This window comes from Ptychodera flava, chromosome 13 (assembly GCF_041260155.1).
Source record: "Ptychodera flava strain L36383 chromosome 13, AS_Pfla_20210202, whole genome shotgun sequence".
Taxonomy (NCBI): Eukaryota; Metazoa; Hemichordata; class Enteropneusta; family Ptychoderidae; genus Ptychodera; species Ptychodera flava.
Window position 1 is genome coordinate 6,409,321 of NC_091940.1, and position 25,953 is coordinate 6,435,273.

The 25,953-nt window shown below is 38.2% G+C and overlaps 2 protein-coding genes across 2 annotated transcripts; both read right to left on the reverse strand.

Moving 5' to 3' along the window:
- Positions 1-1,913: 1,913 nt before the first annotated feature.
- On the reverse strand, positions 1,914-6,948 carry LOC139147248 (uncharacterized). The gene is made up of 3 exons (XM_070718274.1): positions 6,701-6,948; positions 5,549-5,688; positions 1,914-4,179 (listed from the first exon to the last, which is right to left on the reverse strand). Exons 2-3 carry the CDS (start codon positions 5,658-5,660, stop codon positions 3,323-3,325), a joined length of 969 nt encoding a protein of 322 aa, XP_070574375.1. The 5' UTR covers positions 5,661-5,688; positions 6,701-6,948; the 3' UTR covers positions 1,914-3,322.
- A 4,662-nt stretch (positions 6,949-11,610) lies between these two features.
- Positions 11,611-16,279, reverse strand: LOC139146962 (testis-specific serine/threonine-protein kinase 6-like). The gene is made up of 7 exons (XM_070717818.1): positions 16,154-16,279; positions 14,291-14,378; positions 13,788-13,901; positions 13,366-13,519; positions 13,036-13,165; positions 12,610-12,723; positions 11,611-12,340 (listed from the first exon to the last, which is right to left on the reverse strand). The coding sequence occupies exons 1-7, from the start codon at positions 16,277-16,279 to the stop codon at positions 11,894-11,896; spliced, it is 1,173 nt and encodes a 390-aa protein (XP_070573919.1). The 3' UTR covers positions 11,611-11,893.
- Between the last annotated feature and the right edge of the window lie 9,674 nt (positions 16,280-25,953).

Consider the following 25,953-nt stretch of genomic DNA (forward strand, 5'->3'; position numbering starts at 1 on the left):
TGGGTATCCCCCCTTGATTAATGATGTTGTCAATTCCTTTAAGCGGGTGTCCCTCCTGTCATGCCTGGAGCATATTCTACATATGCGGATGGCTAATCCATAAGGTATGCCTAGTTTTGTGTGCCTAGGGTGTGATGACGTAAATGCCAAATGTTGATTCGTGTCTGTTGGTTTTTTGTATAAATCTGTTTCGATGTTCCCCTCTTTATCCAAGTGTTGCGAGATATCAAGAAAAGGGACGGAAGTATGTGAGAGTGTCATGGTAAATTTTATGGTGGGGTGTATAGTGTTGATGAATTGATGGAATGCATTGACTATGGATTTATCATGTGCCCAGATGGAGTTGATGTCATCTATGAATCTGGCCCAATCAAGTGGTGTTTGTGGCGCTTTTTGTAAGATCTGAAGTTCCAATTCGCCCATGAAAATATTAGCATAGCTAGGGCCATCTTTTGGCCCATCGCTGTGCCGAACACCTGTAGAAAGTGTGAGTTATTAAAAGTGAAATTGTTGTTGTGGAGAATGAGTTTGGGTTAGGGGTTAGGTTTTCTCTCGTAAAAAGCCTTACTTCGCTTTCAACCCTGGAGATTAGGCCAAGGGAGGGAAAGATTGTAACGGCATAACTTAGGGTTAGTTAGCGTTAGGGGTTGGGGTTAGGGTAGGGTAGGGTTAGGGTTAAGGTTGGGTCGCAGATCACAGTTTAAAGACGCAGGTCGTATGTCGCAGGTCGTGACCGGTCTTCCCTACATGTCAGAGTCCTAACGTGGCCGCTATTTCTCCAAGGGTGTATCTATTGTAGAAGTAGGCAGAAATAAGCTCGTCTTTACCTCTGTAATCCATCGTTAGGAGGAGAACGAAATGACATGTATGCAAACGCCATATTAGTTCTGCAACTCGCATGTCGCAGTTTAAGAACTCGCATGTCGCAGTTTAAGAACTCCAAGGTCGCACTTAAAAAAAAACTCGCATGTCGCATGTCGTGACCGGTCTTCCATACAAAATAGTTCCAAACGTGTTGCTGATTGGGTCACTGTTCGTGATTTTCTACTATACGACGATTAAAAGTCAGTTTTAAACGACAATCACTGAAAATCGATATAAGAAGTCATTTATTTCAAGTTCACGCATGAATGAAGTGTTAGCATTCTCATCGTACGATAATAACTCCACATCAAAACTTGGAAAGGTAATAGTTGTCAATTGGGAAAGCAAGATTAGCGAATGAATGGAATAATATATTTCTTTAATTTGCCATTATTTCATCCAATTCTTTAGAGTACAAGTTTTGTCAATTTTGTGGAACTTTTGTACATTGGGGGGGGGGGGGGGGGGGTTAGGTCACCGTGCTAAGTTTTTCACTTTTTTCACTTACTTGCAACATTGTGTCCTGGAATTCATAAATTACGTACTCTCTCACGATCGTCGTTTGGGGCGCTCTTCAGCGGGTATCATCGACCAAGCCGGATTTGGATCAACCACAGTACAGTCCCTCTGGGATCAACGCTAACCGCCTCAGTCTGACAGATCAAAAATTTCCGCAAATACTTTTGCAAATGACAAAAAGGTGAAAATTCATCTGAAAAAAATTTTGAATCACAGAATTTGACCAGGCATACCCAACTTTTACTGAGAAAGGGGAGTATTTTTCAATTTTATTTTAGAACAACATGCTTTACTTTGAGGATGCTGTTGAGGTATTCAGAGCAGTGACGTCAGACTTCCGCTTACTACTCACATTTATTGTTCCTCAATTGTTCCTATTTATTGCTGTTACTACCAAATGCGAGTTATTGCTGTTACTACCAAGTGCGAGTAACCGATTTTCATGACATCAACTTTCAGTGTCTCTTGTTTGTAATGCCAACTTCCTCATAACATTCATGTCTTAGAGGGAACAACACAACACACTTCAATACCAAATAATTTCACATTTATTCAGTGTTTTAGGTATTCATTACAGTGAAGTTCTATGAACACTGCAGCCTCGTCATACTGTAATATTCTGTAAATGCACATAAGGAAGAAAAAACAGCACTGTAAAGCCAACTAAATGTAGACTTGCCTAAAGATAATGCGGTTATTGTAATAACTGTACAGAGTAAATTGAATGAATGAACTTCAGGTTAACTATGTTGAGTTGGTAGCGGTTTTATTGCAACACATCAGTCACCAAGGCAATACTGCATACAATGGCCAAGATATTGATGAAACTTTACAACGGTGATGTTACAGACATATGCCAATCATTTAGGAAGTTAGTCTGTGACCTTCTATTCATTGTTTTTTCTTGAAAAGACTCATTTAATGATATGGCTCCAGCTGTAGATGTCTACACTATAATAGGTTTTGGAAGTATCCAAATACATACTGGAAGTATCCAAATACATACTGGTAGTACATAGATTATTTGAGATATACTGAAGTTATTCTTTTATGTAATAGTAAATGCTTAAACCAAAGTGTTCAATATTATATTGTACTAACATTACTATAAAAATAAAGAATACTTAGAAGATATCATGACACATATTTTAAAAGTACATGTTCTAATGATGCATACCTACCTATTTATTATTTGGGAAATTGTAATCATTTGTTGTATGTTGAATATTTGAACCAATACATGCCTTACCTTGCTCTCTCTCATATCAATGAAATGTCTTTGATGCCTTACAGGCTAAATGTACCAAAATCTCTATTGTGTAAATTCGCTGAGTTTTTTAAATTTGGATCCTTCATTGATGCTTTTGGAAGGATAGCATGCTTCATCAACTTATCAAATAAGACATACCTACAGAAATGAAAAATTGTAAAACGTCTAGACTGCAAAGACAGAACATGAGTTGTGATTCACATCTCAAAGTATACATTGCTATGAAAATATATTGACATTTGATCCTTTAATACAATATTAAAATATGTCCTGTACATAAACTAGGTTTTAACTTAATACTACTGTACCAATACAAATTCTGTCAGACATACAAACTGCTGTAACTGACAGACATACAAACTGCTGTAACTTAAAGCGATGTAGTCATCGAAACTGCACTTAAAGGTCGTATGGGACGCATACAACCAATGTAAACACTGTATCCAAGGTACAATGACAATTGATGAAAATTAGAACATGTCTGTCATAATCTACATCGTATAATTTAACTGTTGCAGCTATGATAATGAGGTGCATCTAGATATCGTGCATGTAATACATTGTTTGTAAACAAAACACTCGCACAGGTGCAGTTTCAATGACTGTTTCCCTTTAAAGTGACTATGTAAGCATCTAGTGAGATGTTGCTTGTGTAAGGTTGAATCCTGTCTAATCAGACATGGATGCTTTCTTATGTTCCTGCTTGTCAGGGATGTACAAATTGAAATCATCTTCCGGGGAAGCACTTTGTTCAGATAGCAATGGGCGGTTGTGCTGACGCCAAATCAACAGGATAATGCGCACGACAAAGAGCAAGCCAGCTAGACCCAGCATGGACACCGTCATGATCGAATTGGTTTTCTCTGGATTCCAGTTTTTGGTATAACTACCACATAAAGCTACAATCACAACTATGTACGGGCTGATAGTGTAACGAACGTACTTCTCAATGACGACGTTTTCACAGATAAACCACACAAGAATTTCAAGTACTAGAATTGACAGACTAATAGTGCTAGCGGTGGATTGGGAAAGGCTGGTGTAGTATGCTAGGGTCATAGCAAGATTCAGGAGGGTTGCAATTGTGCACCATGTGGCGTAGAATGCGATGCCATTGTGTACCAGCAGGCGGATGGCCCATACCTCTTTATTATTGTAGCTTGCCATCTCCGACAGGTTCTTGTACAGGTTAGCATGGGTGATGAAGAGGCAGACATACAGCATGAATGTCAGCAATGCAAGAAAGACAAATGCAACAGGTATGTACTGGCGGTCCCATAGAAACAACCACCCGACGTTCATGGCCAAGTTTATAATAAAGCTTGCGTAGAAGAGAGGTGTCATCACAAGTGGATATATGTACACATAGCTGCTCTTGTTCTGCCTGCAAATGGTAGTCAGTGCATAGATAAGCCATAACATGTTCCATGTGTAGATGAAACCCCATATTGAGAATGTCCAGCCAGCTGGTGTGATTTCTAGGTAGTAAGCATCTGATATGTCACCAGTGCTGTTCAGAAACAATCCTACAGGAATAAGCAAAGTGATCAATGGTTACAAAGGCACCCCTCTCTGATTGCTGTACTTTCATAGCCCTAATGTTTTCTTTCCTTGATGATTTTGTGTAGTGGGGAAAGATGGATGTGCCACATAAAACTGTTTGATAAAATTGTTGAACAGCAGCTACCCTCTTTGGCAGATAATCCAGTCAATATAGGGAGGAACTACTGTTTACCCTGCATTGTGAACAGTCAGTCACTTTGATCTTTTATTCTTAAGTTGGCATTGCAACAGAAAGTTAGCGTCACTGAGATCATGGCAAATTTACTGAAAACAAGAGATCTTAATGAATTTCAAAATAATTGTGATCTGACTTTCACAAAAAGGGGTGTGTCGCTAAAACATTGTTGTCCCCTTCACTTTTCTGTGAATATTCCTTTGACATGTTACAAATGGCAAAAGTGGGACATTGCAGTTGCAAGCTTTGTGACATACTGTCATCAGAGCTTTACAATTGACCTCTGGCATTCTTAATAGACAAGTTATGGACCATTATCAGCTTTTGTAATTAATGGCAGTGGGCATAACTGCTGGGTTATCAGCAAAATGGGAATACCGATAAAAGGAAACTCCAATCAACTTTGGTTCTGTGTTCATTAGAGAAATTGTATGGATTGGGACGCAAACACTAAGTGATCGTTACAATAAAGACACACTTCTCAAACCTTTGTGCTCAAATGATTGGATGAGTGAACAGAGCTTATTAACACATCTTTGATATTTGGTTGTGAGTGTACATTCCTGTTGGATACATCTGATAATGAGGTGGGAATGAAGCCATGGCATATTCCATAAGTTTACCAGTGCAATTGTCAAATATTTTAGCATTTCAATACCAATAGAGAAAGTTACAAAGTTGATTGTTGTTCCTAAAATAGTGATTTGTCTGAAGTTTAAACTGTTTCATGAGTGTGCCAACAGAGAGGCATGCATTTATTCATTAATACCTGCAAAATGTCATATATGCCTATACCACATGATGCAAACTATGATGTGTTACTTTAGAGTACATTGATTTACATCTACTATGTACATAGGGTTTTGAGGAATATTAGACCAAGGAAGACTACTGTCATATGACTTTGATAATACTGTAAAAGCATTAATTATTCACTGGGATTTAATTTCGTTATCAAAAATCCCTGTGAAAATGTTAAATAACAATAAAATCTATTATTTTACTGGCAAAAACAGTGAGCTTAAATCCTAGTGAAATATGTCTCAAACATCACAATAGTGAAAGTAAATCGCTGTGGATATTAATGAATGACAGCTTGGCAAACACATTCCTTCAACATGTGGTATATGTATGCATCAAAAAAATCATAATCATACCTATGTCCTTTCCAACAGAGCCGCTCAGAGCATTTATTGCAATTGTCAGCAAATACACAATCAGTGTCAGTATTATCAAAAAGATAAACCAGGGTTTGTGTGAGGCTGCCATTTTGCTGTAACACAACTTCACCAGTGGGCTGCAAACAAATATAAAGATAAACAAGTGTTAGTCAAGGCGTGACATTTACATATGCAAATTGGGTTTCAACATGGATGAAAGCTGGACTGAACAATGCTGAAAGCGCATCACACGTCCACCCATATGGTGGTTGCTCAACTTGCTGAAATTCCGTTACCCAAAACTTTCCCTAACGATATTGTATGGTGGGGCAAACGCTGGAGTTTCAATGTACAAATACAGATTTGCAGTAATTTACTTTCTCTGGCCAGTCAGTAAGCTAACTTTCTCCATTCCTCCAATGTCTACAAGGCTCGCTTTCGGACGATCGTTTCTGAGGGAACTCGGGTGAAAATGATTCACTGCGCAAGGGTTTGTGTGAAAACATTTCGGCTGGACAGAACGCGATATTTAATGGTGTCGACCCGAGTCATGTCCTTGTTCTCTTTATGTGGCCAAGAAAGGTTGTTGAGAGAGTCCCACCATGGAGATCCTATTTGGTAGCCCCATGGTCGACGCAGGAACGGAATCATCAGTATCCAGGGACCCAATTTCAATTATCGTATCGGTAACAGCAACATTGGCTTGTGGTTAGATAGAAGATGAAGGCCCCTCGTGTAGCGTAGATCTTTCTGATGCTTACAGCTGTTACAGGGCAGGGGCTTTCGCACAGTCGTTTGGTGGGCTATTCAGCTCTGGGACTATTCGCCCCATAGACGAGTGTACACAAGCGAGAAAGTGTTTCTCGCTTCTGTACACTCGTCTATATGGGTCGAATAATCCCAGAGCTGAATAGCCCAACAAACGACTGTGGGCTTTCGCCATGTATTGAAGCACAAGCCACATTGGTAAAACAGCAAGCATAATACACATACGGGCGCAGCCAGTTGTATTTCGCGGTATATCGTGGTGATGGCAGAGCTATCGCTATCAATATTGACAACCGTGATTACACATTTCAATCTTCACGGCAGAACATCGGTATCGTAAAAATTGATAAGATAGGAGTGAGTAAGGAGAAATGCACCCACCAGATATATACGGTCACTGTGCAGTGCTTCTTCGAATCGTTCCGATTTTCAAACTACGCTTCAATGTTAACACACACTGCGAGTTGTACACGTACCGTACCAAGGTCACTCTGAACTGTGATTGTCCAAGACACGTTTTCAAAACACATGCGGCGAGCTGGTCATGCGTGTGAACATGTGAAAACAACAAAGCTGTGAATACAAATAAACAGATCACGCCCTGATTTATAGTATGAATTGAGTCACGTGACATTTATATAACATGTCCAATTTGCATACGGGTTACCTTATATAACTGTTTTGATCACATGACACTCTTGGGGTTAACCGACCAGGTAGGGACAACGTTCGCAAATGACCCATAAGCTTACCACACTTTTAATGTTATCTGGGAGACGTGTCCGGACTGTAATGTTTGTGTAAGAGTGACCATTTGGAAGCACGCTGACACTACATACAGTGAATGACATTCTACTATCATATGCCAATTTCGGGGCCTATTGTAGGCCTTTGCCGCGCTGTGATGCATACTGCGCCCTGCCCTTGGTCTGACAGTGAGATCAGCATTCAAAATTACACATTTACCAAAATTTAGACATTTACGGGTATTGTCATAACAGCCATTTTGAATTTGGTGAAATTTGCATTGCATCCTGCTGTAGTTGACCTCATTTAGGTTTAATGAAGTAAGCCTATCGCAAAATTTGTTCACATTTTTAATTTTTGAAGGATTCATCTTCAGTTTCGAACTTCTTGTCCGATGGCTTTCAAATTCAATTTGTTTTTAGACGAGTTAGATTATATTTCTTCAAACGGAGTTGAATGTTTTATTCGATAAATTAGTTATCTGTGATAAAAAATAGTTTCCTCTATAAGCTTAACCGCGTGTCGTTTAGCTTTAAAATTTCCTACGTTGATTACATGTAGTGTGGATGGCTTCAATCAGATTTGACAGCAGGCTGCAAATAAACGTCTTGCATTTACGTCAGTGGAAAAGGCTCTCCGTTTATTTCGATTTTAGAAATGTTTTGAAATGTTTCAACCCTACAAGTGAATCCAACAACCAGGGTGATGTACGATTTACGGTCGTTGCTTACGTCCGGTTGTCAATGCATAAGACTACATTCTGAGGAAGTATCTTTGCACACAATTATATGCCTGTTTTTGACGAGTTGCGCAGCGAAGCAAAATATGGACACATCACAAGAAATTTCGTCTATCCTTCTATTACACATGCATTCTCTGATAATTACGTTTTCCTAGGCACGCCCCTCGACTTTAGATGTAGAATTGATAGAAGTCGACTTTTCCTCGGTGCAATCATAGAAAAATTGTTGATAAGGAGTGACGGCACCGCGTAGCATTTCTTGAGCACGACAACAGAAGTAAAATAGGTTGGAGGCTATAAAATGGGTGTTTTTCGTGTCGAGAAAAATAACCCCTGTCCTTCATGAAAGTTATGCGGCCAATAAAAAAAATTGGGTCAAACTTTAATCACGTAGAGTACAAAGCTGGCGCTTTTCCAACAACGCTCGTGCATGCCATTTAGAGTGATCTGAATACAGTAGCCGAGTAGAGAAATCTCGATACAGTGTGATGTCCGTCGGATTATCTCCAATTACGTCCTTAGATGTCCCGTTTGTCGTATTCACTATCTTCCACAGGGGTTCGTGAATGGGTTCGGGAAAACTCTATGACACATGAAATGCGTACAGCGTCGTCTAAACTTGATATTCACTGTACATTTCGTTGCAGCACAAATAAAATATTTCAAAGGTAATTATACCCTCTATCCTTACAGTTTCTGACTTGCCTAAATGGAAGATAAACTTTTAAGATGAACGACTTACATTAAAGCTTGACTTTCTCAGAAGTGTCTTATACTTTACCCGGATTCTGTATAATGTATAGTGACACTGAAACTTACACGGAACATTATGGTAACATACGAAGTCAGAATTCACACTTTCTCTATCTTGTAATTATTGTGGTATAGATGATTTTTTTGCCACTGAACAATGGACGATTTCATTTTAATAACCTGGATATATAAACGTCTACAAAAAGCTTATTGTACCATAAGGGCAGTCTACAAGTCTGTCCCCAGGGGATGGGTCAAGGTGTTTTTGTTGTATTGCTAATAAACATTTATTCTACCAACTTTTGTTGTCTTGGTCTTATCTCAGCACTGCCCTTGACAATCTTGCGTAAAAGTTTTATCACCATGCCGCTATCAGGTGTCAGTTACTAATCTGTGGACGCTGTTACTGAGATTAAAACTGGATTAACTTTGACAAAGTCAACAATGAACGCGCCAGCAAAATACAAGTATAACAGAAGCCTTGCCAGTGCGTTCGTTGAATATTTTAGAAACAATATACAAGCCATAGCATAAAATTCAATTAACATTTGCTTGTTTATACGGACTGTACATGTAATCACACGGTGCGCGAAAAGCCTCCAAAATATTGTCAGGCTAAAAGGTGCACCATACCAATATTTCAATATTGGATTAACAAATTAATGAAAATTGAATGATTTTTAAAAAAAAAAGTGATTTTGAGCAAAATGCGTTGCGGTATGTATAAACGTGGTTTCATACATTAAACACATTTATCGGGATCCGATTCCGAAGTTCGGTTATCTTTAGAGACGTTCTGAAATTTCTGGTTTGGACAAAGATCATCGATAATGGTTTCTGATAATTTGAAAATTGACAGCTAGTATTATTGATACATTGTGTTATCGAATCTCGTGAGATATGACACTAATAACAGTGTTACTCTAATAAAAAGCAGCCGGCCAGTGTGTGCCAGTGTAAGGGAGAAGTCACCACATGGTAAAATATTCAGAAAATAGAATGGTTCTGTTATAGACGCAGAAAAATGAGGTACGACGGTTGTACCGGGAAAGTTGTTACTGTGGGCGGGCAAGCGAGCGAGCGAGCGAGAGAGAGAGAGAGAGAGAGAGAGAGAGAGAGAGAGAGAGAGACAGAGAGACAGAGAGAGAGAGAGAGAGAGCGAGAGAGAGAGAGAGAGAGAGAGAGAGAGAGAGAGAGAGAGAGACAGAGAGACAGAGAGACAGACAGACAGGTCGGGTATAGACAGAGGCACAGACGTCTGTAAAAACATTATGCACACAATAAGCCAATCTTCTTTCATTGTATAGTGTACGTTGTTTATTCCTTCACCAATAGTTTCACGTGTTTTGATATTACTAGCTGAAGTAAAGTAGCTTCGCAAAAAGTGACTGAAACTTGAATATAATTTGCTCGAAGCTGTATGTTGCCTATGCCTATACCTTTACTTTGAGATTTTGTTGCCTCATTTACACCTTAACAACCTCTTATGGTATGTGAATGATGACTCAACGTATATTTTGTCGTGACTTTTATAAAAGAATTGGAAAATCATATTATAGGTAGTTATACGATGTCTTACTTCGTCATTGTGCAAACTAGGATGGTAACATTCATCAGTATTACGTCGAGCATTCAGAGGGAGAGGGGGAGCTAGAATTCATTTCAAATTTCTGAATAATTTATATTGAACGTCATTCGAACAAGAGTGCTTTTTCTAGCCGATCAAAACTATGAATAATGGAAAATTGACGATTCTATTTAAATTAGCTACACATTTGCATGCATACTATACATTTGAATCGTAAAATCCAAGGTAATTGATCGACACTATTTTGATTAACACTAATTAGGCTAATAGACAAATATATTTCTATGGTCGAAATGGTTTTTAAAACACTGTTCTGAATTCAAATATTTATGATATATGATTTATGTTTATTGTTCCAGCAGCTCGATGAGCGACTTCTCGAAGTGGCCTTCTCGTCTCGATAAGATAAGTAATTTGACACCATCTATTTCTTCGATTGTGTAGGACTGCACAGGAGGACCTCGCAATACCAGTCGAACTGTTTAATTGCAGAATGGCGGAAAAATACTTTGATATTTTCATTCATCATGCCAATAAGTCAACATATTGTTTAACCTTCAAAACAAATGTCAAAATCTTTCCTGTTACCAATGTCGCGACAGTTGAAACTTAAAGGAAAACGGTCGTCGGAACTGCGCCTGTGCGAGTTTCTTGTTTACAATTACAATGTATTTCGTGCACGATATCTAGATGCACCTCATCATCATAGCTGCAACATTTAAATTATACGATGTTGATTATGACAGACATGTTTTAACTTTCATCAATCACCATCGTACCTTGGATACAGTGTTTACATTGGTCGTATGGGTGTTTTTATTCCATGAAGTGCAGTTCATACAGTCTCTCAAAAAATCCATAGCGAAGATGATTAACAAAGCACTAATTAATAATAATTCTGTAATAATTACAGTTGTATTGATGATCTCAAGTTTGAATAATCCCATTACTGCAACTATCATAATGATTTAGAATATCTGGGAATTCATTGTTATTAATGTGTGCAAGAAAAATACCAATCACCATTGCAAGGAGACTATGCACATACAATCCTTTCATGCTTAAATTTTCACGGTCTTAAACCACAGTATGTTAGTACTCTTTTTGTCTTTCTACCAGTCCCAGGATGCAATATGATAGTATATCTCTTTGCGCCATCTCAAAGATTGATATAGTTGCCACAGTGTAGTTGATACCGTTATGTGACTTGCATAAAGTGTAGCTGGTGTTTGTGGTTTGACTTTTAGTGCAGCAATGCACAGTTTTGACAGCTTAATATAATAGTGACATATGTGTACACTTCTGAATGGAATATTAGTGTCAATTATTTTGTTTACAGTTTTATTTTATACAGCACTGTGTTATGCACTATCGTCGCGTATTTTGCGTGTTTTTTCATGTTATTTCCTCATGAACAGAAAAAGAGTTGACGTGGCGGCTCTGAATTGAGGAGCACGAGGATGAGAAACAAACTTTTTATTTTTCTTGGCCTTAGGCAACTACCAAAGTTGGTAGTCGTGAGAGCTTCAAATCAATGCATGCAATCTACGGTCATGGTGTATGACACAGGGAGCTCCTAATGTATGTTTTATTGCTACATGTATTTCAATACATTGTGTCAAGTCACAGTGATTTGTCTGAAATGAAAATATAACTGATAGAACGATTCATTACAATGCCGAATATGGGTATAATATATTACAATTGACAATAACTAAATTAATGAAACATACAATAATGTATGCTATGCTTCTGTTGCGCTTTGAAACATTGTAAAAGCGGCTGAGAGTTGCTTTGATGAGGGTCTGAGCTCAGGTGTTGAACAAACTGAGAGATTTATTAGCAGTCCGACTTGTTCAATCAGTGTTCCCTGTCCCTGATAGCGTTTCAAATCAACACTGATTGGTCTTTTCTGAGCGTATCGTGGTCTGTTTTGGTTTGCATTGTGGAGATCCATGAAATCCTCCAACCCAAACAGTTCAGAATTGTATGGTTTACGACCGGTGAACAACAACGCCAGGACCAAACCGAGGCTCCATATGTCCTCCTTGAATGATGTCTTGCCTCTGTCTAGGATTGCTTCGGGAGCCATGTACGGTAACTCTCCCAATCCGCGACTTTTACCGGCGTCATATAGCTTTTCTGCGTTGTTAAAGTCTCTAAGACTGACTTTCAAGGTCTTCTTATTGATCTATGAAACAAATGATCACCAAATTCAAATATTATGGCCAGTCTCAGTTAACCTAAATTAAATCTAGAACTTTAAACTTGTGAAAATTTACACTTTTTGGATAAACGTATCTGACACTACGAAGACGAGTTTCGCCGCTGAAAACATATAAAGTTGAAGACAGCTGACAAAAGCACTACACTAAAATAGCGCAAAGTGAAAGCAAATACAGTAGACCGAAAATGTTTTAACGTTCAGGTGAACTAAATCTAATTTAAAAACTGACTTACGATAATACTTTGAGGACAGATATTCTGGTGAACGATGCCGACACTGTGCATATGAGCCACTGCAGCACACAACTGTGAGGCCAACTGGAGTTTTTCGTCCAAGGAGAACTGTTCCTGTAGTCATGGAAACAAAGGGAAAACGATTTTTATAGTCACTAAGATAAAACATCAAGAAATATTCTTGACATAGTACGAGTTTATGCGTCTTCAATGAGTGAAAGAAAGGCAGAATGAGATGATAATGATGATGAACATGGTGGTGAAATCATGAATTCCACTTCTACCATCACTATCGTCTTTATTGAAAAAATACATGAGTATGTAATTTTTGAACATTTTCCTCTTAGGAAACACAACTTATTTAGTTTACGTCAGAGTTGAATATATAAAAATCAAGTTCTTACATGTAAGCATATTGAATCTTACCAGGTCACCGTTGAATCTCATCATCTCCATGTCATCACCGTACGCCATATCCTGGACGATACCATAGTTGTTATCGTCCAATGAGGTGATACCATGTAAGACAGGGAAGCTTTCGTAACCGGACAGTACACTGTAATATCAGAGATAAAGCATTACTACACAAATAAATAGTGCATGTCTATATGTGAATGATTAAAGGTTGTGTGCGATTCGGGATTCAATTACACAACTGTTAAATTTACATTACGTCCATGCATTTCTCTACAGTCCTCTATGTCAAAGGAAATTTTATAAGTCGATCAGAAAAGAGTAACGTACGTATGCCTATACCTTAGAATTGCGCCCTCATGTTCCAGCAATTTGCGGTCCATTACTCTTACACTCATCTCATCGTTGCCACGGGTTACGATGTGAACTTTGCAGAGTGGGAGTCCGTCAACAACTTCACCAAATTTCAACGAATATCGATCAATGAACGGCAAACCTACGAGAATAAAACGTGGATAGATATGTCTAATGTTCCATTCCAAGAAATACACTGATACAACCACATATCACAGATTGTAGTCATGTGTGCAACGTTATTTCAATTTTGATAGTTTTCTCAGCATTAATTCCAAAGTCTATGAATCTATGCGTGTAAATATTGTGCAACAAACATGGGGCTTTGATGAGTTATTTTTGCGTAGCTAAAACTCACAAACTCGCTCGCTAATTACACACTTATGCCAGAATCTGAAAGTGTTGCTTACCGATCAAAGATGCGAACTCGTCGTCAGAGAAAGATTGTTTCCTGTTAACGTTTTCAATGAAGTTAGCCGTGCCATGATCAGCTGTTAGTTTGCTATTAGTTGACGTCGGTGAGACTGTCGGTAAAACAAGAAAAAGGCATCATAAGAGTTGAAAGGAAACACGCAAGGGAATTTAACAGTCATTCTGTCTTTATAAATAGAATATATACTTGGAATACGCAAAATTCTAAATTACAGATGATCAATTACAGTGTATTCTTGACATTGGGAATATCTTCCTGCAGCGTAACTTATTTCATGCATAAATCATTGCAACCTGACAATATGCAGAACACAGAACTCGGTGCATTGTCAAACCTAGTATGACAAGGCTGTGAAGATTTCGCTTCAATTTATTCCACGATTTTAAACAATGTATCCTAGATAGTAACTATTGTGAAATTCTGGTTAAATGTGGAACTAAAAGAGAATTAAATGTAAGAAAAAATAAACTATCAACATACCTTTCTCGAAAGAAGTAATTTTCGAGGAATCGAAGTAGAAGTCTTTGCCAACACATTCAGTTTGGTTGGTTGCAGGCTCAATAACTCTCTGAGAAGAGAAAAAGAGAATGTTACTTATTATTCAAAGGTTGATGAACTTTAAAGGCTGCGTTCACAAAAAACGGTTAGGGGGGGCTGGAGGAATTCAGGGGGGATTCGAAAATTTTAGGGGTAGTGGAGGGGGGACTTGAAAATTTTGCTCTACCTGTAGGGGGGGACTTGAAAATTTTTGGGTCCCTTTTGAGTTTTACATTTTCTAATTCCAAGTTTTTGTAGGTAATTCAATGAAAAATGAATACCATTTTTTATGACATCAAAATGTTGTAATGTAAGTTAGTAATAATTTAACAAAATCTAGAACCATTTTGTCACATTTCATGACTTATATCTCGAAAAAATATAAACGTGTGATTTGTCGTGAAAAATAAACTTGAGCCTCGTAACAGGGCAGAAGCTGCAACTGTTAATGATTTCTGCAATATTTCTATGCAATATAACAACTACAGTTTCTTGCTATCTCCCTGCAGCATGCTCAAACACACAATAGTTAGTTTGTCGACAAAGCCTGTATATATAAATATAAATATGTATTTGGTGATAATTTAATTGGAGTCCAGACTGACAGTCAGTTGTCAGTGATACAAATGCATGGTACACATACATAGGCTGTGATAGCAAGCTGAATACTGGACAATTCAACATACTGTAGGGAGTAGAACAAGAACGCAGTTGTAAAACTGAACAAAAATATTGCCAAAATTATCAAAGTTAATACAGCTACTGCCTACGGGTAGTGTCACTATCAGATACTACCCTGCTACTGCAGTGTCACTGTCACTGCATACCTTAACAGTGACAGAGACAGCTCTGACTCTGATGTACATGGTAGTTGAAGAAGAGTTTTTGTCAAATGACACTCATGACAGTGAAACTCACTTGTACACAAGATCAGGCCAGAGAGCAACACAACATGGAAGAAAACATAGAAATGTTTGAATTCTGGCATATGAGAATAATCAAATATTAAAGAAAAAAGATGGTGTCACCATGCTTGATTTTCTAAATTTTCACACTCTTATTATAAAATGATACAGAAGTAAAACTTTGAATAGTAAAGACTAAAAGAAAAATATGTGACCAAATGGAATTATTTATCTTTTAACCAAATTTGCAATTATCACACCCAAAATTTCAGAGATTAAAACATTTATTTGATGGAATATTTTAACCTTCCGGTATTGTCAATTTTGAGTAGCATCTAATTCATATAGGTCTTGTAGTTTTGAAACAATTTTTTGGTAGGTCACTGTGCAATTCGGCAATTAGCCTGATCCTACTCTCTCATGATTGCATTTTGTGTGCTCTTCAACAAGAGCAATTGACCTAGCCAGAGTTGGATTAACACAAGTTGGCTTTTAGACCAATAAATCTCAAAAATTCACAGATGCATTTAAAGAACTTGCCTTGGGAATATGACTATACAAAGTGCTAATACAGGTAGTGTTGAACACCTGCGAGCAGAACAGCGCAATACATGTTTATTTTTTCTGCGCTCACATCCTTTACAAATATGCGGGCCTGTGATAGTTGGGGGGACTTGAAAAATTTTGACCAAGTAGAGGGGGGGGGGCATTTGAAATTTTTTTAGGGTACTTAGGGGGGGGCGGGGATCTGAAAAAAAATAAGATTTCAATCGAGATTCCTCCAGCCCCCCCCCCCCCTTAATCGTTATTTGTGAACGCAGCCTATAGATTTCAGTTGACCTCAGATCCGATAAAATGTACACCATTATGTTAAATGCCAATAATCTGATGTTAAGCTCACCGTTTGTTCGGGCCGCTCACCAGTCTTCCGGATCCCTGATACACAGGATTGGCGGCGGAAGAGGTTCCGGACGATATGTCTGCATGTCCCAGCAGCTGTCCGAAGGCGTTTTCGAGCTGATAACATTGTTGATATAGAAAAGTTATACACGCGTAATTTTCACGGAAGAACTTTTTCTGGAGGCCAAACGTAAGCCCACTGTGGTACTTTAGACGACACTTTGTTTGTGTACACAGTACGGTATGGAACATTGCGGTGCGACTGATGCTGATTGGTCTACGCATATCGAACAGTAATGCTGGACGCTGATTGGCAGAAAGTTCGATCTCCCGGATCGCGGATGACAACACGGCAGAGCCCGAGTTCTATTCTCTTTTTGCACGCTTACGTTCGGTTGACGAAATTCGAAGTGAAGATTTTAAGAAGAAAGTAATATACTCTATTGAACAAGGCCAAAAATATGTTTGTTTCCGTTAACATGCCTTCAGGAAATAGAGTAGGTCTTTCGGGAATTTTTATATTTTTATTCTCTTTTAGGCGTGATGAGATGCGACGCTATCCATGACATTATTCGGCCAACCCTTTTTTCACCCTGAAATCAGAGAATGAAAGTCGAAATATGGGCAAATTTCATGATTTCATCGGTTCACTTGACAATTTACATTAAAACTGGACCGAATTTCGATCTTGAATTTGCTATGTTAGCATTCTATTTCTCAATTAAGAATCACCTTGCCGCGTTCAAAAAAAATTGTCAGGGGGCTGGAGGAATTGCGATTGAAATCATATTTTATTCAGATCCCCCTCAATACCCTAAAAAATTTTCAAGTCCCCCCCATCTATATGATCAAAAATTTTCAAGCCCCCCCCCCATTATCATATCGCTGCATATTTATTAGGAATACACGCAGAGTAAAAATAAACATGTATTGCGTACTTCTGCACGTAAATGTTCGACACTACCTCTTATCAGCAGTTTGTAGAGCCATACATGTATTCCTAGGGAAAGATTCATTTTAAATGCATCAGTAGACTTTTTTTATTTATCAGTCTAAGCCGACTTGAGTTTATCCAACTCTGGCCAGGTCAATGGCATCAGCAGAACAGCACACAAAATGACAATCATGAGAGAGAATGCAAATTATGAATCCTGGCTACATTTTACCAAAGTGTGAAAAACTGAGAACAGTGACCTACCGATAAAATATTTTTTTTTCAAAAATGCAAGACATATACAACTTAGATGCTACTTATAAATGTTTTACAAAATTGACAATACTGGAAGGTTTAAATATTCCATCAAATAAATGTTTTAACCTCAGAAATTTTGGGTGTAATAATGGTAAATTTAGTAAAAAATAAATAATTCCATTTAGTCACGCGTTTATTCATTTAAATCAGAGTCTTACTGTTCAAAAGTTTACTGTTGTGTTATTGTACGATGAGATGAGAAAATTTCATTCACTGCATGAACTTTAAATGAATGGTTTTATATACTGATTTTAAGTGATTTGAGAAAAACTCTGACTTTTCTTCGTACATTTGTATAAAATCAAGCATGGTGACCCCATTTTTTTCTCTAATATTTGATTATTCTCTATTTCTCATATGTCGAATTCAAAAATCCCTGGTAACTGTCAAGTCTCCTAGTCTTCTATGTGTTGCTCTTTGGCCTGATCTTGTGTACAAGTACATGTATGTTTCACTGTCAATTGAGTGACCTATGACCCAAACTCTTCTTAAACTACATCAGAGCACCGTCCCTCCAGTGGAGGGACGGTGATCAGAGTATGTTTACATTGACGAACTTTCTCAAACGTTTACACTGTGACTCCAAGATTACGACGGAATAGAGGACCAAGGCCTCAAATGGGACCTCCTGAAATATGAGATTAAAAAATTTTCAATCTCATACTCAAAACAAATTGCGAAACTCAAAAACAAACGAGTCAACGAACTTGAGACCTCCCTCAGGCCAAATGCGTCAGAGGAAGACATCCTCAGGGACTGGACATAAATTACAGGGGGGTGGGCCGGTGTTTTTTGAAACACCGCTGCATCAAAAATAGTGACCCTTCAAAATTTCATGCACAAAAATTAGGGACCCTCCCCCTTATCGGTGCATGAAAATAAGTGACCCTCCCCTGTTACTCAATACCCCCAACAAACCCGCAATGTGTTCAAGACCCCCTTCTGACTTGCTATACTTTTTAAGTCGCCCTCCCGAAAGGAAGGCAAAATGTGGCCGATATAATGTGTTGTCCAAAAAATATCAAATCATATGTGTGTGATAATTCATGTAAATGTACTTTGCTTGAAGTGGCAGGTAAAAAGTGCATGCCTGTACAAAAAATGTAATTTTTAGATTTCATCGATAATGTTGATTCACTATACATGGTAGTCGACTATAAGAAAACAACGAACGTGTATTTTCCAGTATTAAACTAGCAATATCTGTTCATATATAGATGTTTAATAACTGATATAGATATACTTGATTAGCATGGGTTGTTTACAAGTGCACATGTGAATAAGATATTTGATTTTGGAATTTCGCTCAAAATGTTGATCCACTATACATGGGAGTCTATGACAAAACTATACATGGGAGTCTATGACAAAACTATACATGGGAGTCTATGACAAAACTGTAAAAAATTTATGTATGCTTGATTATTGATATTTATGTTCTTGATTAGACTAGAGTGGTTACAAGTCCATGTGTGTGCAAGAAATTTGATTTTGGAATTTCACCGAAATGTTGATTCACTATACACGGCAGTCTATGATGAAACCCTATAAATAATTTTTTTCCAATACAAAAATAGGAAAATCTGTGCATTTATGTACACTCAATTATTGGTATCAATGTTCATGATTAGACTAGAGTGGTTTCATGTCAATGGTTGTGCAAGAAATTTGATTTTGGAATTTCACCGAAATGTTGATTCATTATACATAGCAGTCTATGATGAAACCCTATTAACAATTTTTTTCCAATACAAAAATAGGAAAATCTGTGCATTTATGTGTACTTGATTATTGGTATTAATGTTCATGATTAGACTTGAGTGGTTTCAAGTCAATGGGTGTGCAAGAAATTTGATTTTGGCATATCACTGAAATGTCGATTCACTATACATGGCAGTCTATGATGAAACTATGAATAATTTTTTCCAATACAAAACTAGGTAAATCTGTGCATTTATGTACACTTGATTATTGGTATTAATGTTCATAATTAGACTAGAGTGGTTTCAAGTCAATGGGTGTGCAAGAAATTTGATTTTGGCATATCACTGAAATGTCGATTTTACTATACATGGCAGTCTATGATGAAACTATGAATAATTTTTTTCCAATACAAAACTAGGTAAACCTGTGCATCTCGTATAACCAAGAGTTAAACATCACTCTTAATTATGCACCACCACTCAAGCAGATCGAAGGGACTCTGGGAACATGGAAAAAGAGGTCCCTGACAATCATGGGCAAAGTTCAGATTTTGAAAACCGCCCTATCACAACTTAATTACGTCATGAGAATGACCACAATAACACCTGAAATTCTTAAGAGATTTGAACAGCTTATTTTCAATTTCCTCTTGAATGGGAAAGATAGAATAACTAGAAAGGTAATGGTCAGAGGGGTTTCCGAGGGGGCTTACACTGTAAAGGCTCCCGATGTGAAAACTACACACAAACTTATGCGTATAAACCTTATTAAAAGGTAGCTAGATGAAAACATAGAGCACCCCTGGAAACTCTTCCTAGACCATCGCCTAAAATCTGTAGGTGGAAAATACCTTTTCAAGTGTAACTTCGATTTTAACTCACTCAGCCTGCCCCTACCGAGATTCTACCAAGAAATGCTTGAATCCTGGTCGGTCTGCAATGTGGCGGTCAATGACTCTGAGATTGACATTACTTGTCAGACAATTTTGAACAACAGAAACGTTCTAATGGAAGGGAATTCTGTCTATAATCCAAAGCTAAGACAGAAAGGATTTGAATTAATATTTGATTTACCTACCGAGGAGGGGTATCTGTCATGGGAAAAGTTAGCCAACAAAAACCTTCAAGGGAACGAAGTTCTCCTTCTTTACGGAGCAATTAAATGTCTCAGAGTTAAGTGGCCAAAACCATTGCTGGCTGAGCCGGTGTTTAAAGATGAATACGAATATGTGTTTTTTAATTGTAATTTTCAACCTTCCCACAAAGTTACCAGGGAGAGCATCAGAAACGCCATTTACAGTGAAGAGGAATTAAGTCCAATTAATGAACGCTATTACGAAAGAGAATATGACTATACTGGACCATGGTCTCGCACATATAGCCTACCATAGACACAAAAACACGTGAATTCCAGTTCAAACTTCTTCATCATATTCTGTACACAAACTACGATCTATCCAGTCACCGCTCTGTTCATTCTGCCAAAACAGCAACGAGACACCAGATCATCTTTTCTACACCTGTAAATTCACCTGAGACCTTCTGGAACGAGTTTCACACATTTTTCGAGGAATCTCTAAGTTTGTTCACGAGACATAACCTAAATGAAGTACTCTTTGGTGTTGACGGTTACTCTGACATTCATAATCACTTGCTACTGTTAGCCAAAAGACACATCTATGCCATGAAAATGAAACAGAGTAAACAACACTTTGCAGCTTTTATGTTGCAAGTGAAATTCAACTACCATCTAGAGTACGAAATAGCTGTGGAAAAACACAAATTAGCGAGACACTGCAGCAAATGGACTTCAATTTGTCACACGATTGTAGACAACTAAGCACTGTACTTCATTTTATTCATTTTTACTGTTACTAAAGAAAGTGTTACCAATAAAACAACTTAAATACAAACAAAACTACATCAGAGTCAGAGCTACATGTATCACTGTCACTGCCAGTGTGCAGTGACAGTGACACTGCCCGTATAGGCAGTAGCAGGGCAGTAGCTGTATTAACTTTGCATTTTGACAATATTTTTGTTCAGTTTATACAACTGCGTTCTTGATCTACTCCCTACAGCGTATTAAACTGTCCACTATTCAGCTTGCAAACACAGCCTGTGAATATACTGTATATACGCATTTGTATCATTTACGAATAACTTTTAGTCTGAACTTTAATTCAACTATCACCAATATTTGTACAAACGGGCTTTGTTGAAAACTGAACATTATGTTTTTCAGCATGCTGTAGAGAGACACCAAGAAACTGTATTTGATACATTTTATAGAAATATTGAAAAAATTATCAACAGTTGCAGCTCCTGCCCCGTTACAAGACCAACTTGTTGTTCATGAAAGTCACCAATAGCCTTTTAGATTTTGTTTAGTTATTGCTAACATTAGAACCTTTGGACGGCATCATAATGTTGGGAACTAAAATATTTTCAGGCCCCCCCCCCCAATAGGCAGAGCAAAACTTTTAAGTCCCCCCCGGCTACCCCAGAATTTTCGAATCCCCCCTGAATTCCTCCAGCCCCCACCCACCCATTTTTTTGAACGCAGCTCTACTTCCTGAAGGCATGTTAACGGAAACAAACATATTTTTGGCCTTGTTCAATAGAGTATATTACCTTCTTCTTAAAATCTTCACTTCGAATTTCGTCAACCGAACGTAAGCATGCAACAAGAGAATAGAACTCGGGCTCTGCCGTGTTGTCATCCGCGATCCGGGAGATCGAACTTTCTGCCAATCAGCGTCCAGCATTATTGTTCGATATGCGTAGACCAATCAGCATCTGTCGCACAGCAATGTTCCATACCGTACTGTGTACACAAACAACGTGTCGTCTCAAGTACCACAGTGGGCTTACGTTTGGCCTCCTGAAAATAAGTTCTTTCGTAAAAGTTACATTTGTATAACTTTACTATATCAACAATGTTATCAGCTGGAAAACGCCTTCGGACAGTTGCTGGGACATGCAGACATATCGTCCGGAACCTCTTCCGCCGCCAATCCTGTGTATCAGGGATCCGGAAGACTGGTGAGCGGCCCGAACAAACGGTGAGCTTAACATCAGACTATTAGCATCCACAATGTTGTACATGTTATTTGATCTGAGGTCAACTGAAATCTATTAAGTTCAACCTTGGAATAATAAGTAACATTCTTTTTTTCTCTTCTCAGAGAGTTATTGAGCATGCAACCAACCAAACTGAATGTGTTGGCAAAGACTTCTACTTCGATTCCTTGAAAATTACTTCTTCTGAGAAATGTATGTTGATTTCTAGGGTTTTTTTTTTTAAATTTAACTCTCTTTTAGTTCCATATTAAACAAGAATTTCACAATAGTCATTATCTAGGTTACATCGATTAAAACCGTTGATAAAACTCAAGCGAAATCTTCACAGCCATATCATACTAGGTTTGACAATACACCGAGTACCGTGTTCCACATATTGTCAGGTTGCAATGATTTATGCATGAAATAAGTTACGCTGCAGGAAGATATTCCCAATGTCAAGAATACACTGTAATTGATCATCTGTAATTTAGAATTTTGCGTATTCCAAGTATATATTCTATTTATAAAGACAGAATGACTGTTAAATTCCCTTGCGTGTTTCCTTTCAACGGAATCATCACTCTTACGATGCCTTTTCCTTGTTTTACCGACAGTCTCACCGACGTCAACTAATGGAAAACTAACAGCTGATCATAGCACGGCTAACTTCGTTGAAAACAGGAGACAATCTTTATCCGACGAACAGTTCGCATCTTTGATCGGTGAGCAACACTTTTAGATTCTGACATGAGTGTGTATTAACGAGTGTGTATGTGTGTGGATGTGAGTTTTAGCTACGCAAAAATAACTCATAAAAGCCCCATGTTTGTTGCACAAGATTTACATGCATAACGTTTGCAGCTGTGAAAAACTGTCAAAATTGAAATAATTTGAGGAAAGTAATATAGTTTCTTCTGCCCAGTGTTTTCTTTGCACACATGAAAACAATCTGTGATATGTGGTTGTACAACTGTATTTTTTTGAAACGGAATATTTGGACATAGGCCCTATTTATCCAAGTTTTACTCTTGTAGGTTTGCCATTCATCGATCGACGTTCGTTGAAATTTGATGAAGTTGTCGACGAAGGTCCACTCTGCAAAGTTTACATCGTAACCCGTGGCAACGATAAGATGAGTGTAAGAGTAATGGACCGCAAATTGCTGGAACATGAGACCGCAATTCTAAGGTAGGTTACTGTTTTCTCATCGATTTATAAAATTCCCTGTGATATTCAAAGGACTGTAGAGAAACTCATTGACGTAATATGAATCTGACACTTGTATAATCGAATGCCGCAACGCACACAACCTTTAATCATTGCGTAGAGACAGACACTATCAAATTGTGCAGTAATGTTTTTTTTTTTCTGATATTACAGTGTACTGTCCGGTTGCGACAGCTTCCCTATCTTGCATGGTATCACCTCAATGGACGATCACAACTATGGTATCGTCCATGATATGACGTATGGAGAAGACATGGAGATGATGAGATTCAACGGTGACCTGGTAAGATTCAATATGCTTAAGAACGTGATTCTTGCATACTGAGCTCTGACGTAAAACTAAATAAGTTGTGTTTCCTGAGAGGAAAATGTTCAAAATTACATTCTCGTGTATTTGTTCAATAAAGACAATATTGATGGTAGAGGTGAAATTCATGATTTCGGCACCACCACCACCACCACCACCACCACCATCATCATCATCATCATCATCATCACCATCATCATCACCACAACCACCACCAACACCACCACCATCATCAATCACCATCATCATTATCATCATCATCACCATCATCATAATCATCATCATCACCATCATAATCACCATCACCATCATCATCATCATCACCATCATGATCACCATCATCATCATCATCATCATCATCATCATCATCATCATCATCGCATTCTGCCTTTCTTTCACACATTGAAGACGAATGAACTCGTACTATGCGAAGGGTATGTCTTAACGACAAGTACATGGTTCATGTTGGTGACTATAGATATCGTTTTCCCTTTGTTTCCATGACTACAGGAACAGTTCTCCTTGGACGAAAAACTCCAGTTGGCCTCACAGCTATGTGCTGCAGTTGCTCATATGCACAGTGTCGGCATCGTTCACCAGAATATCTGTCCTCAAAGTATCATCGTAAGTCAGTTTTTAAATTAAATTTAGTTCACCTGAACGTTAAAACATTTTCGGTCTACTGTATTTGCTTTCAGTTTGCGCTATTTTAGTGTAGTGCTTTTGTCAGCTGTCTTCAACTTTTATAATGTTTTCAGCGGCGAAACTCGTCTTCGTAGTGTCAGACACGTTTATCCAAAAAGTGTAAATTTTTACAAATTTAAAGTTCTAGATTTAATCTAGATTGACTGAGACTAGCCATAATACTTGAATTTGGTGATCATTTGTTTCGTAGATCAACAAGAAGACCTTGAAAGTCAGTCTTAGAGACTTTAACAACGCAGAAAAGCTATATGACGCCGGTAAAAGTCGCGGATTGGGAGAGTTACCGTACACGGCTCCCGAAGCAGTCCTAGACAGAGGCGAAACATCATTCAAGGAGGACATATGGAGCCTCGGTTTGGTCCTGGCGTTGTTGTTCACCGGTCGTAAACCATACAATTCTGAACTGTTTGGCTTGGAGGATTTCATGGATCTCCACATTGCAAACCAAAACAGACCACGATACGCTCAGAAAAGACCAACCAGTGTTGATTTGAAACGCTATCAGGGACAGGGAACACTGATTGAACAAGTCGGAATGCTGATAAATCTCTCAGTTTGTTCAACACCTGAGCTCAGACCTTCATCAAAGCAACTCTCAGCCACTTTTACAGTGTTTCAAAGCGCGACAGAAACATAGAATACTTTATTGTACTTTTCGTTTATTGATTTATTATTTATTATATTATATTATATTATAGGCCTACCGATATTTTGCAGTGTAATGAATCGTTCTATCAGTTATATTTTCATTTCAGACAAATCACTGTGACTTGACACAATGTATTGAGATAAAAGTAGCAATAAAATATATATTAGGCGCTCCCTGTGTCATACACTATGACCTTATAGATTGCATTGATTTGAAGCTCACACGACTACCAAATTTGGTAGTTGCCTAAAGCTTGACGCCATGCAGCAAATACCGATTACCGCCCTCAGTCGGCGGACCAAGGCCTCGTGAGGAACAATCACCACGAGCTGCAACTTCTGATCTAGTTTTCATCATTTCTGTTGTGTCAGTTGAGTAAAGTTTCTCGCTCTGCTTCCTAAACAGTGTCAAAGTGACTGTTGTTCAACTCACCAATACGGTGTGTATGTATTTACAGTCAAACCTATCTCAGGGGTTGCCCGGGGTGGGGGGGGGGATTTGGGGGTGCCCTTATAGAGCGACCACCTCCTATTTTGGGCACACCCTGTGGCTGTCTCGCAGTATAGTGTGATTTGAGCTTCATACTTGAAAGTGCTTTTATAATTCAGACAAAATGCATTGTAGCCTATACTGAGCTGAATGACAACAAAGATTATTGCAAACTTGAAATCATCAACTTTCTCCGTTTGCAGGGCACCCCCCTCAAATTACCATATAGCCGTATATTTATTAGGAATGGACGCGGAATAAAATTAAACATGCATTACGTAGTCCTGCACGCAGATGTTCAACACTATCTCTTATCAGCAGGTTTTAGAACCATTTACCTAAGGCAAGTTCTTAAATTGATTCATTTTTAAATGCATCAGTGGACTTTTTGGATTTATCAGTC

Excerpts from the sequence above, each read along its gene's own strand:
- LOC139147248 (XM_070718274.1), bottom strand. The coding sequence starts at position 5,660 with ATGGCAGCCTCACACAAACCCTGGTTTATCTTTTTGATAATACTGACA. Across the intron at positions 4,180-5,548 it reads CTCTGTTGGAAAGGACATAG|GATTGTTTCTGAACAGCACT; the intron begins GTATGATTATGA and ends TTATTCCTGTAG.
- LOC139146962 (XM_070717818.1), bottom strand. The coding sequence starts at position 16,279 with ATGTTATCAGCTCGAAAACGCCTTCGGACAGCTGCTGGGACATGCAGA. Across the intron at positions 12,724-13,035 it reads TGAGATTCAACGGTGACCTG|GAACAGTTCTCCTTGGACGA; the intron begins GTAAGATTCAAT and ends CCATGACTACAG. Across the intron at positions 12,341-12,609 it reads TCTGTCCTCAAAGTATTATC|ATCAATAAGAAGACCTTGAA; the intron begins GTAAGTCAGTTT and ends TTTGTTTCATAG.